General features: G+C 36.7%; 2 protein-coding genes across 8 annotated transcripts in view; one reads left to right on the top strand and one right to left on the bottom strand.

Moving 5' to 3' along the window:
• The window catches only part of RPS6KB1 (ribosomal protein S6 kinase B1), a 71676-nt gene that overhangs the window by 37987 nt on the left and 14683 nt on the right, over window positions 1-19006 (top strand). For 2 of the 6 annotated variants that reach the window (XM_047831626.1, XM_047831627.1), the window contains exon 15: window positions 526-3491. The exons of 3 other annotated variants lie outside the window; for them this stretch is intronic. In XM_047831626.1, the coding sequence (XP_047687582.1) occupies window positions 526-763 (238 nt within the window). In that variant the 3' untranslated portion in view covers window positions 764-3491. Of the gene's footprint in view, window positions 1-507; window positions 3492-19006 lie in introns of those variants that run through there. One more of the 6 variants, XM_047831631.1, reaches the window with a different exon arrangement.
• RNFT1 (ring finger protein, transmembrane 1) lies at window positions 6517-18413 on the bottom strand. 2 transcript variants are annotated; one of them, XM_047831633.1, is made up of 9 exons: window positions 18257-18413; window positions 16014-16471; window positions 15748-15824; window positions 14594-14694; window positions 12955-13108; window positions 12342-12500; window positions 11162-11227; window positions 8052-8153; window positions 6517-7416 (listed from the first exon to the last, which is right to left on the bottom strand). In XM_047831633.1, exons 2-9 carry the CDS (start codon window positions 16414-16416, stop codon window positions 7282-7284), a joined length of 1197 nt encoding a protein of 398 aa, XP_047687589.1. In that variant the 5' UTR covers window positions 16417-16471; window positions 18257-18413; the 3' UTR covers window positions 6517-7281. The 2 variants fall into 2 exon arrangements, with proteins under 2 accessions (XP_047687589.1, XP_047687590.1); XM_047831634.1 differs by lacking the exon at window positions 11162-11227.

Below are 19006 nucleotides of genomic sequence, written 5' to 3'. Positions count from 1 at the left end.
GTGGTAGAGAGCAGAGAATAATAGCAAGGGGGCTCCTATTCATGGTCGTCAGAGAAAGGTCTCTCAGGTGAAGTAACATCTAAGAATGAAGAGAAAAAGCCACCCATACAAAAAATAGAAGTACAAGGGTGTTACAGGTACAGCAACAGCCCATGCAAAAGCCCCAAGGGAGGAAGAATCTTGGTCTTCATAATGAAAGGGTGGTCAACATTCCTGACATGTGAGTTTGTCTTAAATACATTTAAATGCAGTGGGAAGCTGTTTTAAGTAGGGAAGTACAATGACTTTAAAAAAAAAAAAAAAAAGTATCATTGAGTATTTTACAAAGGCAGAGAGATAAAGAGACCAGTTAGGAAATTCTAGCAGTTAGTCTAGAGGAGCAATGGCTCAAATTTAGCCTTTGTATAATTCACACAAAAATAAAATTGAATGAAAATAAGTGTCATCCCTTTAAATGTAAGGGAAATATTTCCTCTTGAGATAATCCTTGAGATAAATGAATGATAGCTCTTCCTTGTCTTAAAGCCCAGTCAAATTTTCTCCTGGGGATTTCTGGGGAAGAGGTGCTTCAGCCAGCACAGCAAATCCTCAGACACCTGTGGAATATCCAATGGAAACAAGTGGAGTAGAGCAGATGGATGTGACGATGAGTGGGGAAGCTTCAGCACCACTTCCCATACGACAGCCGAACTCTGGGCCATACAAAAAACAAGCTTTCCCCATGATCTCCAAACGACCAGAGCACCTACGTATGAATCTATGACAGAGCAATGATTTTAATGAATTTAAGGCAAAAACAGGTGAGGAAGGGATATGTGAGCATCCTGTAAAGTGAAACAAGAAAGCTCAAAATGACAGTCTTGAAGAGTCAGTGTCATTACATTGAACACTTTGGACAGAGGAAAAATAAACATGGATTTTAAAAAAATCAATCAATGGTGCAAAAAAAAAAAACTTAAGCATAATAGTATTGTGGAACTCTTAGGCACATCAATTGATTCCTAGCGACATCTTCTCAACCTTATCAAGGATTTTCATGTTGATGGCTCAAAACTGACAGTATTAAGGGTAGGATGTTGCTTCTGAATCACTGTTGAGTTCTGATTGTGTCGAAGAAGGGTTATCCTTTCATTAGGCAAAGTATGAAATTGCCTGTAATACTTGCAACTAAGGACAAATTAGCATGCAAGCTTGTTCAAACTTTTCCAGCAACATGGAATCAAAGACAAAAGAAACTTAACAGTTGATGTTTTACGTGCAAACAACCTGAATCTTTTTTTTATATAAATATATATTTTTCAAATAGATTTTTGATTCAGCTCATTATGGAAAACATCCCAACTTTAAAATGCAAAATTATTGGTTGGTGTGAAGAAAGCCAGACAACTTCTGTTTCTTCTCTTGGTGAAACAATAAAAATGCAAATGAATCATTGTTAACCACAGCTGTGGCTATTTTGAGGGATTGGGGTGGACATGGGGTTTATTTTCAGTAACCCAGCTGCAATACCTGTCTGTAATACTAGGAAAAAAAAAATCTATTTAATCATTTCTACTTGCAGTACTGCTATGTGCTAAGCTTAACTGGAAGCTTTGGAATGGGCATAATTTGTATGTCCTACATTGCATCCTTGACCTGGGCCTGCATTGCACTGGAAAAATATCGCCCCCTGTTCTTATACCAGTATTTGGTTCAAGACGCCAAATATTTTCAGCCTATGGCTGAAGAAGGATGGAAAAGAGGATAAAATACATACTGAGGGCAGTAAAGTGAGGGAGAGAGGGAGATCCAGGGGAAGAGGGTGTTATCATGTTCCACTCTCTATGTCTAATCTCTTTACAGCAAATTGTTAAGATTTTAAGTTTTACTTTTAACTGTTTTTGCTGTCTACCTTCCTTACATTTTTTTCCTCAGCAGTTTCAAAAGGAAAAAGAGTTTCTTCTATACTGGGGCTACATTTTTTGATTGTAAAAACATTTGATGGCCTTTTGATGAATGTCTTCCACAGTGAATAAGAAAACTTAGTGGTTTAATTTAGGAAACATGTGAACAAGACATTATGTTTTTGAAATTGTAACAAAATCTACATAAGTGATATACAGGTACAAAGAATAAAAATAAAGGTAACTTTACCTTTCTTAAATACTTCCTGCCTTAAAGAGCGCATTTCCATGACTTTAGCTGGTGAAAGGGTTTAATATCTGCAGAGCTTTATAAAAATACATTTCAGTGCATACTGGTATAATAGATGATCATGCAGTTGAGTCTTATCACCTCCTTTTGTTATAATGTCTTCTGAGTGTGCAAAGTCAATTTGTAATATTTTGCAACCCTACAATTTTTTTAAATAGTTGCTGCTTGCTATGTTCTTCAAACCTTTTTGAGCCATAGGATCCAAGCCATAAGATTCTTTATGCATGTTGAATTCAGTCAGAAAAGAGGAAAGCTTTGCTTATTTAAATGGCAATTCAAGTGAGATGAGATGAAATCCTATGACACTGAGCAAAATAGAACCACGAAAAGTGATTGGAAATATACCTTTTCAATTTTGGCAATAAATGAAGAAATTGGTAACAGTTCATCTTTGGACAGAAAGCCTTTTATTTTTTTATTATTTTTTTTTTATTTTATCACTTCCTCTAGACCTCCTCCTCCCTTATTGCAGCAGCCTACTGAGAACTTTGTTAACTGTAGCTAGTAAATTAGAAGCTACAATAAATGATAAGGGCAGAAATTGTACTTAACGTGCAGAGCTTTGTTCTATGACAGTTGATGTCTGAAAAAACAGAACGCAAAAACTATGGTGATAAGTATAGACTTTCTTTCAGACTGTAAATGACTTGTGCTACTCTGATACTTGTTTTCAAATGTGTTTACTAACTGTAGTGTTGACTGCCTAACCAAATTCCAGCAAAATTTTTACACTAAAATATTCCTCCTCAGTCCTATTTGCTAGTAACATTTGCACTGTGATTGGCTGGCTATATAACCACCCCATAGTTAAACTATTTTCATAATTAGCACTGCCAGCAGTAGTGGCACACACCGCAAATTTTCTGCATAAAATGCATTAATTACATATTTACCATCCATACAAATAGTTTTCAGACTTAATATTGAGTGAAATTAATTTCCTGTGCTGAGGCAAGTTCACTGAAACATTGTTTCATAAATGGATATCCCTACTCTGACTGTGAAACATGTCAAGTGCCACTTTTAGTGTCACAGACAGAAAGCACACACCTATGCAATATGGCTTACCCTATATTTATTTGTAAAAATCCAAGCATAGTTCAAAATGTATGATGTCAATATTATTAGTCTTAAGTTTCTAAGAGGATTCTTTATGATTATTCCAGGTAAGTGTATAAAAGAGATTAAGTGCTTTCCTTTCATCACTCGATTATTTTCTTTAAAACCAGCTGTTACAGGATATTTTTTTACTTTATACATGTTGTTTTTTAATTAAAATATAATCACTGAGAACTGAACTCTACTAATTTTGATTTTATAAGGTTTGTAGCATTACAGAATAAACTGGGATTTATAAACCAGCTGTGATTAACAATGTAAAGAATTATTGAACTTGAACCAGATATTTTGGAAAATTATATTATTTCTTTTTCCCCTTTATGGTCTCACGTAATTTGAATCCTTCAAGGAGACTTTTTTCCATACTATTTTTTGAGATAGAAGATAATTAGGGGCGTGGGAGGTAAGAATGCATGTATGATACTCCATAAATTCAACATTCTTTAATAAATGATTATAAGCAATATGCATCTTCGATAGTATCAATATACTGAGCCTTCAATTTTATTTTAGTTTAAAGAAAGATTTTTTTTTTAATGTTTATTTTTGAGGGGGAGAGAGAGAGTGCGAGTGGGGCAGGGGCAGAGAGAGAGGGAGACACAGAATCTGAAGCAGGCTCCAGGCTTTGAGCTATCAGCACAGAGCCTGACGCAGGGCTCAAACTCACAAACTGTGAGATCATGACCTGAGCTGAAGTCGGATGCTTAACCAACTGGGCCACCCAGGCGCCCTGAGCCTTCGATTTTATATTTAATGTAGGACCTATTTTGGTTAGTCAGTCATGTGGTTCCTAGTCTACAAGGGTTAGATCTAAGAATATTCCCATGAGAAATGTTGAATTTATGAAGAATGGATTTTGAGGCTTTGAAAATGGTTAATTTCTCAAAAACATCAGTATCCAAACATCTACCCTTTTTCATAGGAGTAGACACTAGTAAGCTGGACAAAATAATCATAAAAGTATTTGTCACACTGTGACCTGTGGTCTGTTACTGATTGATATAAAACTTTTGTGTGTGATTCTTAATTTATCACTACAGCACAAATGTTATCTCAGTGGATTATTTGAAGTAACATCTGAAAAATGGGTTCATCTGTGTTCTTTAATTATTTTATTCCTGTCCCAAGTTGGCTTTGCATCTATCAGAGTAAATATTAAGCTGCCTTATTAGGAGTGCTATGAGGGTAACACATTTTTCTGCTTTTCATCTTGTATTTAGTTTACTGTATTAAGTATTTGATTTCGGATTGAATGAATGTAAATAGAAATTAAATGCAAATTTGAATGAACATAAAATAGAAGTGATTTTTTTTTTTTTAATCCTAAGATAGGAAGAAATAACTATCAGGTGCACAAATGGTTTCAATAATTATTTTCATTAATATACCAGATATGTTCAGGTTCTCATATTTAGTAAACTACTTATATATATGAGGACTAACAGTTGTAAAAACATTCTGCTGAGAAATTGAAGCTACTTAAATATATAACAAGTTTTAGTACTAATATATATATAAGATGTTACACACTTGTAATTTCCAAGTTCTGTCCAATAGTTGAATTGGTTGCTTAAAAAAAAGCTCATGTGAAAAATTATGTGAAACTAGTTTCATTACAGATACACTAGGAAGACTTTCTTGTCCTAACAAGTTTGTTCAGCCACACTTGTCAACTACATTTGATTATTGGGTGTGTATGTGCTACATAATGTCATGCCCCAAATCTGTTTTTAACTAATGTCTCAACATATCTAGTGTAAGATGGGTGTTTTGTATAAGCCACTTATTTGAGGCAATTCTATCACACTTGGATGATTTCTCTATATAAGTTCTCAAACTGACTTTTTTATTAAACATAGTTGCAGCTCCTTTTTTTTTTTTTTTTTTTTTTTTTTTTTGAGAGAATGTGAGCAGGGGAGGGACAGAAAAAAGGGGGAGAGAATCCCAGGCAGTCAGTGCAGAGCTTGACACAGGGCTCAAATTCACCAACTGTGAGGTCATGACCTGCACTGAAACCAAGAGTCGGACTGAACCACCCTGGTGCCCCATAGAGTTGCAGCTCTTAATGCTGATAAAACGATCTTTAAGAGGGTGTGATCTGAGTTCACAGAATAACTGGGTTTTTGAATCCCTATTCCCATTTTTGAGGTGAAAGACTTTAAGTAGAGAAATGCTTCCAGTTCATCAGTGTTATTGGTAGATGGCATAGCTCTCCTATTACATTTCCCCCCCTTTTAAATTCATATGAACTGCTTTCTTGTTAATTCATGAAGAACAAAAATCCATCTGCCTATCATGGACCTCCTTTTTATTAAATCATCTTAAGAAACAAAGCTATCCATATAGCCACAGAGTAAGAAGAGTAGGTATTTTAATAGGGTGGAAATAACCCATGTAGTAAGATGTATTTCTTGTGTTCATGATAGGAATTCAACACACCTATCTTTCGCACCCAAATTCTAATCTCAAATTGTCTTTCTCACCTATCTCCTACTGTATACCTAAATAACTGTTGGCTCACCACAGTCAAGAAGGTGATTTAAGGCCAAATAAGCTTGTTTCAATATTTGCAACTGTTCTCAAATTAGGTAATAGGTTTAAATATGTCATCACTGAATAGAAACAGTTGTACTTATAACCTGGCAGTATTTACCTATAGGAAAAATAGTTACAGGCTTTCTAATGTTCTTGTGTCAATTTGGGTGGCCATACAGGCATGAAAGTGGCTTTATCTGTAGCTGGTTCGTTACTATCCTTATATTAATCCATATTCTGGTTCAGACTTTGTCAATACTGCCAGATTTGTTTTCTACCTCCCAGCTCCTCCTTTCTACTATTTTTTCCTTGTGTGCAAACTGATTAATGGTAATTGAAAAAATGGGCAGAAGTTATACTCTAGATGTAACTAGCCTTTCATACTTCTGTTATAGATTTGATTCTGCCTTAAAGGTTTCATGGGGAGAGAGAAAATGCCTCATTCCCTTTTCCATTACCCTGCACAAATACCTAGAGGCAAATAAACCACACTATCCAAAGCTTTGGGTGCAAGCCTCTGAGAGCAAACTTTAATCTCCCAAGTAACAGTGACTTAAGCATAAGATTCCAAAACTCTTTGGAGAAGATTAGTTATAAGGGGAATTCTTTTGTAAGAGTTTGAGTGGGTCTTATTTGTCATATTATTGAAATCATCAGTGGAGCCAGCTATTTGTAATTCATGTCAATTATTTTAATAGTTACTTCAAGATAGTTCATGGCACTATACAAAAAGCAAGATCATGAACATTAAAGCTGACAGAAGGATTGTATGTATGAGGTCCACAAACAATGAGTTCAAATAATCTATTCTCGATTGCTGATCATCTTACAGAGAACAACACAATATTAAAATATATCATCCTCAGTAAATTTAATCTTCACTTAGAAAATCTGATTGTTTACAGGTAAAAAATAGTATTTAGAACTTTCATTTAAAAATACAAATTTTATGAAAATTTAAGAATTTTTAGAATGGGAATTATAAAAGTCAATGCTAAAGAAAATTCTACTTTCAGATAATGTGTATCTTAAAATATTATGAAAAATATTCTTTATTCTGAAAACAATGTCAGGAAAGAATACCTGAGTTCCTCTAAAATCACTAGTTTTAGTTACCCAATTGACATTTTGGTAACATTAATGAGAAAACATTCACAATTTAACACTGCAACCACCTGTCAAATAATTAGGACAGGATAAATGTTCCATATTCATTAGGTTGAACATTACTTACATATTTTTTAAAACATAAGGTTCTTTCATTTAATCTCTTGATAAATTAGATGACACAGTTAAGTCTTACTATAATAGTCTAAAATCATTTGGAAACATTTTCCTTAATGTCTAGTCCTGAAAACCCATTCTAATGTCTTTATCAATAGTCAGTGTAACCAAATAAAATTAGTGTTTTGTGGCCTTCATAGTTTATACAACTTAGTATATCTGAAGGTGGGATGAAGTGGCTCCATCTTTCCATTTGTTTATATGGTCTGAGATCACAGTTCTGCACAGTGGACACGTTTTCTCTCGATTAAACCATAAGGTAATGCATTCTTCACAAAATATATGCTGTAAAGGAATTAAGAATTAGATTTTATACTTAACATTTTAATTTTAAAATCATCACATTATAGAATCATACTTTAGAGCTGAAAGGAATTTTGGAGAGCACTAATCCCTTCATTTTACAAATGAGAAAACAAAGTACGACATTCAAGAACACAAAGCGGTATTAGTGGTAGAGCCACTAGTGTTCTTTTGACTATACTATTCAACTACTTTTAATAAGATATAAGCTATCCCTGGGTAATAACTTTAAGATCAAGTATTATGACCTCCTGTCTTAAAGTGTTTGAGAATAACTGCCATAAAGTATAGGAAAGGGACTTACACAATCCAATAACAAATGCTGGTATTCTTAAAGACTAGTAACCAGTTGTTAAGAGTAGCCTGTTTTCAAGTCATTTTCGTATCCAGTCTGCCCTCTGAATTATTTTTCCCCCACATACCCTCCTCTGCATACAAATCATTAGAACATAAGGAACAAGGTTTAGCTAATCTACCAAACCCCTGATTATAGGTAAGAAATTTCTAGTATGTGCCCTGAATGCTACTTTATGCTAAACATTGCAGATTTTTCCTTGTAGCTAACATAAATATGACAGAGAAATGCTGTATTTGGTATGCTTAACAAATCTACTTACCTGACAGATGAGCAGAACTGGTTTTTGAAATTCAGCTTGACATACTGAACAAATATCATCCACATCTGAACACTGTCTCTTGCTGGCAGCCACTCCATAACTCTGTGAAGATAAAAAGTTCTGTTTATCTACAAATCTTTCTTTCCTGTTCCTCAAATGCATAGGTGATGCTGTATTTCTCAAATCTCCCTTGAACTAGGCATTTGAAAACTCTGCTGAAGGATACAAACATTTCAAAACTGAACTACGTATGCAGAACCATGTGTGTCTTGGATTGCATGCACCAAGATGAACTCATTAGATACACAATAGGATCTTGGAAGATGGTTAGATTTATTGGATTCCCACATGATAGTGCTAGAAATTCAACGGACTTAAGAGACTAAGCAATCTGAAATATAATTACTATAAAGTCTACATTCATGTATTATGTGGCCCATATTGCCAAATAACCCACATATTACCTATAGCAGTGGTTCAAAAGAGTCCATTCAGAGCTTGGCTGCCTGAATGTAACTCGTGTGGAGATAGCTTTAAAAATAGATTTCTGTGCTCCACACTGGAGATTGACTCAATAGGTCCAAACATACTGTTCTAATAAGACCCAGGAGTCTAATATTTTAAAGTTCTCTAGGTGAACTGAACGTAAAGAAGTTTTGGGGACCACTGAACATGTCTGTCCTGTTACTAAATTTAAGAATAATTTGAATTGTCATCCTTAATTATCACAAGTCAGAGAACACTTAGTACTAGGAAAAAATAAAATTTTACAAAAGAACCAGTATTGCAAAATGTCACAGATAGAGTTGTACTGTCAAAACTAACAGACTAACACAATTTCTTAAATTTCCTTTTCTCCTACTACAGTCCTTAAAAGTTTTTGATCTCTTTAAGATCTTAATAACTTCCTCACCAAATTCAATAGAATGTAGTCATTAACGAGACGTGAGAAGATTTTACAAATGAGATCACCTTTTTGTAGAAATGAGGAAAGGGTGGCTGAAGAGAAGTAAGTACACCCAAGTTCAGTTATGGTAATGAGAGCAAAGCATGACTTGACTCAACAACCTAAAGCTAGGATCTAAACTTCTTTCACTAAATACTGAGAGTTAACAAAATCAAACTAAAACTCAAAGGATAAAAATATTTAAAAGTAAGATTTCTGTTTTGGGTCTGGTGATGTTCAAGATTCCAGAAACAAATCAGGATACTGATGGATGATCCTGGTGCCAATTTGCCTTCATTAAAATGTCATTTAGCAGAGTACACTGCAGACACAGAAGCTGACAGCTTTTAAAACAGCACTCCTCGGGCACCTGGGTGGCTCAGTCAGTTGAGTGTCTGATTCTTGGTTTCGGCTCATGTCATGATCTCATGGAGGTCGAGCCCCACATGAGGCTCTGTGCTGACAGTGCAGAGCCGGCTTGATATTCTCTCTCTCCCTCTTTCTCTGCCCCTCCCCTGCTCGCTCTCTCAAAAATAAATAAACTTAAAAACAAAACAGCACTCCTGTCTGGGATTTTGCAGACTCCCTTCAGGTGAAGACTCCTCTTAATGGTGATTGCCATTTCTCTGGCAAAGTTAAGGAACATGTGTATACGTGTATTCCTGAGAGACTCAAGAATAAATCGAAGAGTATCAATGACTATGATTTCTCTTTATGCCTTACAGAGAAAGAATATCAACGTATTTTAGCACAAGCGTTACTAAATTATAGTAAAATGGCTGGCACTCCTATAATCAATTGAATAAACTCCATCAAAATGGAATTCTCAATTTTATTATATCTTGTCTAAAGAGAGAAGTCTGAATAGGATGCAGCAAAACTTGTTATTAAATTACTAGCTCTAGGGGCACCTCGCTGGCTTAGCTGGTTGAACACACAACTCTTGATCTTGGATTTGTGAGCTCACTTTAAAAATGAAAAACATTACTAGTTCTATCTAGCCAAAGAGTGTCCACATGTAAGTACTGAGAATCTTTGAGACTACTACATAGCAAATGAGCCTCTCTCTGCAATTTGTAACATCAGTGGAATCACGTAATAATCAAGTTTATAGTTGACACTGGAGTCTCAACTTATTGTTAAATAAATGAGAACTTACTTGAGAACTTGTGCATACAGAATTGACTACTGGTGGGGAAACTTTTTCAGTAAGAAAATTTCAAGGGATATTTTTGGTAATGAGTTTTTCTCAAATTAACAATGAGCACTCTTACAGGAGCTGAATAAGAACTTAATGGAAGTACACAAACCCACCACTTGTGAATTTTTTAAAAAGGAAGAGGAACAAAAGTTCATGACAAGATTTTTATGGGAATGTATATAAATCCTTACATCAAATGATTTGAAGGGCAAGAGGCATATTCGAAAATATAGGCACTGCATCAACTATAAGGTAGTTGTCAACATGGAAGTCATAGAGGGGTGTCTGGATGGCTCAGTCAGTTAAGCATCCGGCTCTTAATTAGGCTCAGGTCATGATCTCAGGGTTCATGAGATCAAGCCTGGCATCAGGCTCTATGCTGATAGCACAGAACTACTTGGGATGCTCTCTCTGTCCCTTCCCCATATGCACACATGTTTTCTCTCTCTCTCTCTCTCAAAATAAGCATTAAAAAAAAAAAAAGGAACTGATTATAGCCCCATGTGCCAGAGTACTAAAAAAGCATGTAATTATGAAATCCACACCTTTTTTTTTTAAAAGTAAGCTCTACACCCAACGTGGAGCTTGAACTCAAGAACTAAGATCAAGAGTCACATGCTCTACAAACTGAGCCCGCCAAGTGCCCCATGAAATCCATACTTGTAAAATTTATGAACTAAAACATTTTTATAATGAAGAAAGGTAGGGGCGCCTGGGTGGCTCAGTCAGTTGAGCAGTTAACTTCAGTTCGACTTTGGCTCAGGTCATGATCTCACAGTTTGTGAGTTCGAGGTGCGTATCAGGCTTGCTCTTGTTAGTGCAGAGCCTAGTTCAGATCTTCTGTTCCCCCTCTCTCTCTGCCCCTGCCCCACTTGCACTCTTTCACTCAAAAATAAATAAACCTTAAAAAAAAAGAAGAAGAAGAAAGGTAAAAAGTGTTTTTAACTGATAAAAAGTACTTACTGGTCGTGTAAAAAATATTTGCAAAACCCGTCGGAAAGTTCTCAGATGTCCAAAAAAGTCCAAAAGCTGAAAGAGGAAGTAAGAATTCCTGAATTCAAAGAGCCCTATCTGTTAAACCTAAAGGGATGCCAGGGTGGCTTGGTCAGTTAGATGCCTGACTTTGGCTCAGGTCACCATCTGGAGGTTCATGGCTTCAAGCTCTCCATCAGACTCTGTGCTGACACCTCAGAGCCTGGAGCCTTCTTCTGATTCTGTCTCCCTCCCTCTCTGCCTCTCCCCTCTTCTCATGCGCATGCTCTCTCTCTCTCAAAAATATACATTAAAAGGCGCCTGGGTGGCTCAGTTGGTTGAGTGTCTGACTTCGGCTCAGGTCATGATCTCATGGTTCTTGAGTCAGAGCCCCACGTGGGGCTCTGTGCTGACAGCTTGAGCCTGGAGCCTGCTTTGGATTCTGTGTGTGTGTCTCTCTCTCTGCCCCTCCCCCACTCATGTTCTGTCTCTCAAAAATAAATAAATGTTAAAAAAATTTTTTTTAATCTATACATATACATTTAAAAAATTTTTTTAAAAACCCCAGAGATTAAAGCTCAAATCCCATCATATCAAATACTGGTATTAACGTAATGCTCATTGCGTATTCACTTCATTGTAAATATATTTAAAGTCCAATTATGGAATATTTTACTCCATTTACTGATTTCAGCCAAGTTTTTATCTTCCACTCCTCTCCACCCATTTGCCCATCCTCCCATCCCTTTTATAGATTTCAGTCAACTCTTGACCAAAATGAAGTACATTTGAATAGAGTTACAATTTAGTTAAGACAAATATAACTGTCAAAGACCAGGCACTTTTAAAGTAGCTTTTTAAAAGTTTCATATTAATTTGAGGGGAGGAGGATAGTACTTTTGTGTATGACAGATGCTACTGTTGGGGATGAATATGTTCTATTCTACCCATGCTATCTGGAGCTCCACTGTCCCAATTAAATGTAAGAACCACTAGATTATAAGATAAAGACATATATTTCCATTTTTCCATTTCTAAACAGATACAGAACATGTCATTACTTCAAACTAGTGATATAAACTATAAAACAGTCAAGGGGAAAAGCAGTAGTATGTAAAATCTGTCATCATCATATGAATGATACAATGACAAGATTTATAACATTACCTACTTTTAGTATGAGGTAGAGTAAAGCCAGCAATATCCCAAGACTCCGTCTAGTCACATTACCAAACTCCCCATAGCTTATAAAGTAACGAAACCAAACTGGTACGGGAACAAAAGTTCGGTAATACTGACATAATTCTTCTAAAAGCATATACCAGTAACCCTAAAAAGAAAGGAAAAAGAAAACAGGGCTATATAAGCTACTTACATAGCACAAATATTTCATATTGGATTGAGATCATCATGAGTATATAGCACAACTCAATTATAAAATTTTTACTGAATATGAGAAAAAACACATGAAAAACTGCCTGTAGTCAGTTATAAATAACTACTTGATAAAGCCCTGGAGGAGAATAGAAGTACAAATCTAAATAGTATTTTTCTATATGTGATGTGAGGATTATTCTGAAGCAATGTAATTCTGATTTTACAGAATTTGGAATAGATTATTTAAGTTCAGGTCTTTGAACAAATGGTCTCTAGTCTAAGCTAATACAGATGATTAAAATTAGGTTATTTAGAAAACTGAAAAGTTATAAAAGAGTCATTTCAACAAAGACTAAATAGTATTAATGTGGTTTGCTAATATTGTTCCAATAAAACATGTTTCTTACCTTGGATTTAAAAGGCATGATGAAAGAAGGCATCAACAAAATAAGGCATTTTAAGCCCATGAAGAGGAATTTCAGAATGAAGTCTGTAATTCCAACAATCCAGAGTACTTCCCAGAAGCTTGAATGGTCCAAAGTAGGATTTAAAAAAATTAAGCTACCAAGAGAAAAACATCAAAACTTACCAAAACAATATACAAAGGTCAAGTTTTGATAGGGGTTTTAAATTTGCTACCAAGTATTTTACTTTGATATGTAAAAAATGTGAGTTTGGCAAGATGTTAGAGTTCATGTAAATAAAATGGAAGATCATTTTGCTTAAAGGGACTTTTCAAATGTTTGAATTTCAAATCTTTCCTCCATAGAATAAAGAAAAAGAACAGTCTTTCTAGCATGTCATCGCTGGAAAGCTACCCTGTAATCTAAAGAATTCACTAAATACTGGATGTCCACCATTCTCTTCTCAACCAGTTCCAATCAGGGTTCCATCTCCTTTCCACTGAATTGCTTTTGTCAAGATCACCAATTCCTTCTGTCTTGCTAAACTCAAAGGTCACTTCTCGTTTTCCATCTTCCCTCCCTGAATTATTTTCTTCTTAGACTTCTAACATCACACTTTCCTAGTTATTCTCATTATATAACTGATGGTTCCTTAAATATCCTTTGCTGCTCCTCCTCTGATTATTGTCCAGTCCTGGGCCCTCTCCTCTGTCTACACTTTCTTTCCCTGATTAGTCTTGGTGAATTCCATGGTTTTTAGGTCTATCAACCATATGCTGTATACCACCAAAATTTAAAGCCCTAACTTTGACAATGAGCTCATGACATATAGCTACAATCACTTTAAGAGTTCTACATGGCCTCTCAAACTTTACATGTTCAAAGCAAAACTGATCTTCCCCTCAAAATCAGTTCTCTTTCCAGTGTTTCCTAGCCCATAAATGAACCACCACCCAGCCAGTTGCTAAAACTAAATCCCAGGGGTCATCCTGGATTCTTACCTCCCATCAACACACCCAATCCAATTTGAGTGGTATTGGTTCCCTCTATATACTATTTCCTAGATTTGTCCCATCTCTCCCAACTCCGCTAAAACCAGGACTTCTAATCATCGGATTAAAGCTAAAAATTAAGAACACTTCCATCTGACCTGGAAACTTAACAACTATCCTTTAGTAAGTCTTCTTGCTTCTAGAAACAAAGATCATGTGTTCTTACCCACCCCCCCCCCACACACAAGTAACTAAGAGAAGTGACAGACATGTTAATTAGCTTGATTGTGATAATCATTTCACAATGCATATATATGTCAAAACATGTTTACATCCTGAATACATACAATTTTGTCAAAAATAAATAAAAATTTAAAAAGACCGCCATCAACACCTAACGGTGTTTAAAACCACTGATTATATAAGTAAAAATTTAAGTATCAAAAACTAAAATAGTGAGTACCTGCTATGAGCCAAGGCACTTAGTATACAAATCTGAGTATGTCACTTAGAGCTATTATCTTGGAAGGAGAGGGACCGGTAAAAATTGAACTCTAACAATAAGTATGTGTAAGTTAAGATATATACAAAGTGCTATGGAATAAATTTTTACATAAAAAATATGATTGTGTATTTGTACCTCAAATTACCTGTAATAAAGTGACTGAGAATGAAAAGTGTAATATAAAAGAACAGAAGATCCTGCTAAGAATACCAGTAACCAAGCACACTGAATCTTGGAGCACCTTTCCTGAAAAATAAACAATTTTATAATTTGTTATTATGAATTATGCCAGAGTTATAAATATCATTTAACTATTTTACTTTAATGACTAATTTGTGAACTTAGAACATTTTAGTAGATTAATCTTAATAAAAATATAAATTGTACATCATTGCACTCTATGAATCTTTAGTGAACAAAACAGAATATTTAAACAAATTTTTAAATTACAGTTTTCTTCACTATATAAAAACAATACTCACATTACCCAGGTTTCAAAGAAGCCAAATCTACAAAATGACATAAAAGAACCATCCAAGTACAAACTTTACCTCTACTCCCTATTTTTGCCTCCCTGACAAAACTGAACTTTAAAAAATGCTAGGTTGTCAGGACTTATAAAAATAACTAAAAATTTTCAATTCAGTAATATTTTAACAAGGTAATTTGCTATTAATCTCACTTTTAAAATTGTCTTAATTACTAGTTTAATTTAAACCCCGAATTAAATGTTTATGGTTTGGTAGATTCTAACTACAAATATCCAGGTCAGAATGCTGATCCTTTACACAGATACAGCCCTTTAAAGTTGCTTGAAGGTGAAATTTTATAAACTAATCCTATTTTTTCCAGTAACTTATATGACTAATAGTTTATAATTTATATTATGGGAAAACTTCTTGGACTTAATTTTCTTTAAAAAAGGGAGCCCTAATAGTTCGATACCTGTACATTTTATTGAACTATTTTAGATCTTCTAGGGCAACAGGTGAAGTTTTTAATGATGGTAAAATTTACTCAAAATATGAAGGCACTTAACAAATCAGATCAAATAGTGCATTCTAAACCTTTTAATCTTATCTAGTTTTTCTATCAGGGACTCAACATACAAAGAAAATAAGGTGAAATAATTTATCATCAGGACAGATCATTTAGATAACAAAATTTAATATATCATGGATGCTATAACATGTTTGTCAAGAAAATGATCTTAATTCCTATTTCTCTCAAAAGTGAGTATATAATAAATTGTACAGAGAGAAACATTTAATGTTTTTTTAAGTTACTTGTTATACTTACTCTTAGAAAAACCTGATTTACAATGCTTTTGTTTGCATACATAAAAGTTGTAAGCAGCCCAATTCCAAGAGAAATTCCTGTTAGGAAATAAGTTCCAGTTAATTGAAAGAAAAAAAAATCCAAGAGTTAACACAATAACATGAATTTACAGGAAACATACAATTTTCAAAGCTAACAAAATACAGAGGTTCAAGGAGATTACCAATAAGGAAATAAAATTAACTAAATTTTGCAATGAAACAATGCAATGTTTTATTATACCCTACCTGTTATATGCTGCATAACAAGTTTGACACCCAGAATCAAAATATATGGAAGACTTTTGTGCAACCACTTGAAGAGATAGCGGAATTCTGAGAAAGAGCTACTACCATGATCTCCAGACTCTGTGGCAGTATCATCAGACTGCCTTGCTTCATTGTGGGAGTGACTCCGTAAGCGACTATGTATACATCCATGAGTACAGCTATGGACACTTGACCTTATATTTCTGGAGCTTGGATTTTCAGCACATTCTTTAGGTATGGAGTTTATCTGGATATGAACATCTCCAGAATGAAGACAAGAACCTTCTCCTGTCAATCTTGTATGAACACATTGGGAAGCTGAGGCATCCTCACTGCCTGCAGCTCCTGGAGGGCTGTGCAGTTGGCTACAGTTGGCTTGCATGACCCTTGAATAGTTTTTCTGTGATCCAGATTTCTTTGCTTCAGGGCTTGGTCTCCTAAAAATAAAAAATCAGAAAATATTCTAAGTGAACAATTAAATACAGGCAATATATTGTTCAGTAGGAATCCTTTACTCACTACAGGACAGGCCAATAGTCCCAGTAGATGAATTATCTTCAGGTTGTCTATCACTTTTAACTAGACATCCCTCTTCCCTTAATGTCAAGGCTCTGCTGCAGTATTCAAACTATTTTTTAGGGAACATCTGCTACAAACAAAATTGAGCTTCAGATGCCCCCTTCTCTAATGACAGAAGGAAACAGCAAAATAGTCTAAGTATGGGTGCCCAGCAGATGTTAATAATGTACTAATACTCATTCATACTTGGATACTTCAGGACATTTACTCTGCCCAACTGGAGCAGTTTCATCTCTGGTGGAGATTCTACATTTCCTAAGAGTAAACAGTATTTTTTAATGCTTTGAAAGGCTAAGGAGAAAAAAAACATTAAATCTTAATGCCTTTTAAAGTATCATCATGGATGGGGCACCTGGGTGGCTCAGTCAGTTGAGCGTTGGACTTCAGCTCAGGTCATGATCTCATGGGTTCATGAGTTCAAGCCCTGTGTTGGGCTCTGTGCTGACAGCTCGGAGCCTGGAGCCTTTTTTGGATTTTGTGTCTTCCTCTCTCTGCCCCTCCGCTGCTCGTATGCTCTCTCTCGCTCTCTCTCTCTCTCGCTTTCAAAAATAAACATTAAAAAAAATTGTTTTTAAGTATCATCATGGAGAACTAATAATAAACATTTCACTTAAGTGACCTACAGATTTCGGTTTATGCTGAAATAGCTTTCCCAAGGCTGAAAAGATTTCTAATGATTAATACCAAAAGTATTATCTTCCCCCAGAAAAGAATGCTACCCAAACACCTTTAAATTTGGGACACTTGGGGAGTCGCTATGTAATTGCCAGGTAGGTAACTCTTTAGTCTGTGTAAAGATCATTATATAGTCTGCCCATTAAAAATGGGGCGCCTGGGTGGCTCAGTCGGTTGAGCGTCCAACTTCGTCTCAGGTCATGATCTCATGGCTCGTGAGTTCGAGCCCCGCGTCGGGCTCTGTGCTGACAGCTCAGAGCCTGGAGCCTACTTCGGATTCTGTGTCTCCCTCTCTCTCTGCCCCTCCCCCACTCACGCTCTGTCTCTGTCTCTCTCAAAAATAAATAAACATTCAAAAAATTTTTTTAAATTAAAATAAAATAAAGATAAAAATGCCACCATCATTGCGGGTTGGGAGGTGGGAAAGAAAAAGGACACTGGCAGGAAAGGATCCCTAAATTACCAGTGTAGCAGTCTTCGAAGATGCCAGAGTCGTAATGACAGCAGAGGACACGCTGAGCCTTATCCCAGACTGCCGTTTCTATAGGAGGTAGCTAGGATTAATGTCAGGATATGTTCTGCCATTCTATTTCTTTCTGAAGTCTAACTTTTTTTTTTTCCAATTACTGTATGGTGGTGTGGTTTTTAAATGATTTTCACTAAAGCTTTTCACCGATGCTCTGAAGCCACAGGTGCTATTTATTCCCTCAAACCTCCGAAGACTGACGTTGGACGGGACAATTTCTGTATCTTTTTCCATAAATAAAAACGTAGAACCTTCCCACTTTCCTCCAAGCACAAGCAAGAAAGGGGACGAAAAAGTAAGAAAAATAAACGCACAAAACTCTTCCGGAATCCCCAGGACAGAGTTTTCCACCCACGTTCGAGCTTCGAGTACCTCACTTATTCTCCCAGAGCCCATTCGCCTTGGCCCCTCGCTTCCTCGGCCCGCTTCCCCCAGGCCTTACCTCTCATGACGAAGAGTGAACGGTAGTCCCGGCAGCGACTGCTGGAACAGCGGAAGACCCCTCCTCGAGGCCTTCGGTCAAGGCCATCACCTTCAAACCCCACCACCGGCAAACCCAACCGAGCTCGCTGGTGGCGGCGGCGCGCGCGCTCCCCGGACGTCCTCACGCGCGCGTGCCCGCTCCCCGCGCAACGCGTCCTAGGACTGGCTGCGCCAGCGACGCCGCCTGTGGGTGGTGGCTGTAGAGAGGAGTGGGTGCTGCCTGGGGACTTCCTGCAGGCGTCTGCATTAAACAATAAGCGGCCGTCACCTATGTGCGTATTTCTGTGTAATCCGCCACATGCCTCAGAGATCTGGACGTTTTGAGATTACACATATTTTGGCTTCGGGAACCTGCCCTTGGAGGAGAGGCCTGACGTTGGTGGTTGCCCTAGGCCGGCCCCAGCTAGTCCCGTGGGGTCCTGGGCGCCTCCCCTCTGGAGGCAGGCCACCCCCCTGGTCCGCTTCGCGCTGGTCTCCTGGGACCTGAGTTGGAGGAGCCACGTCTGCAAGGGGCTCGGGCGTCTCTAGAAGAGCGGGGCGGAGCGAGAGCTTTCGTGTTTGGCGAGCTTAAGCCCTGACAGAGTTGTGGCTGGGCGGTGAAGTTTTAAGTGAACTGGGTTTTCGTTACGATCCTAAAGTTGCACTGTGTGAACTAGGCTCTGCCAAAATCCGAGCAGAGAAGCAAAGAAGTCGGAAAGAGATTTGGCTG

This window comes from Prionailurus viverrinus, chromosome E1, assembly GCF_022837055.1.
Source record: "Prionailurus viverrinus isolate Anna chromosome E1, UM_Priviv_1.0, whole genome shotgun sequence".
Classification (NCBI taxonomy): Eukaryota; Metazoa; Chordata; class Mammalia; order Carnivora; family Felidae; genus Prionailurus; species Prionailurus viverrinus.
The sequence above is the reverse complement of the archived record's forward strand: the minus strand, read 5'-3'. Positions and strand labels throughout refer to the sequence as shown.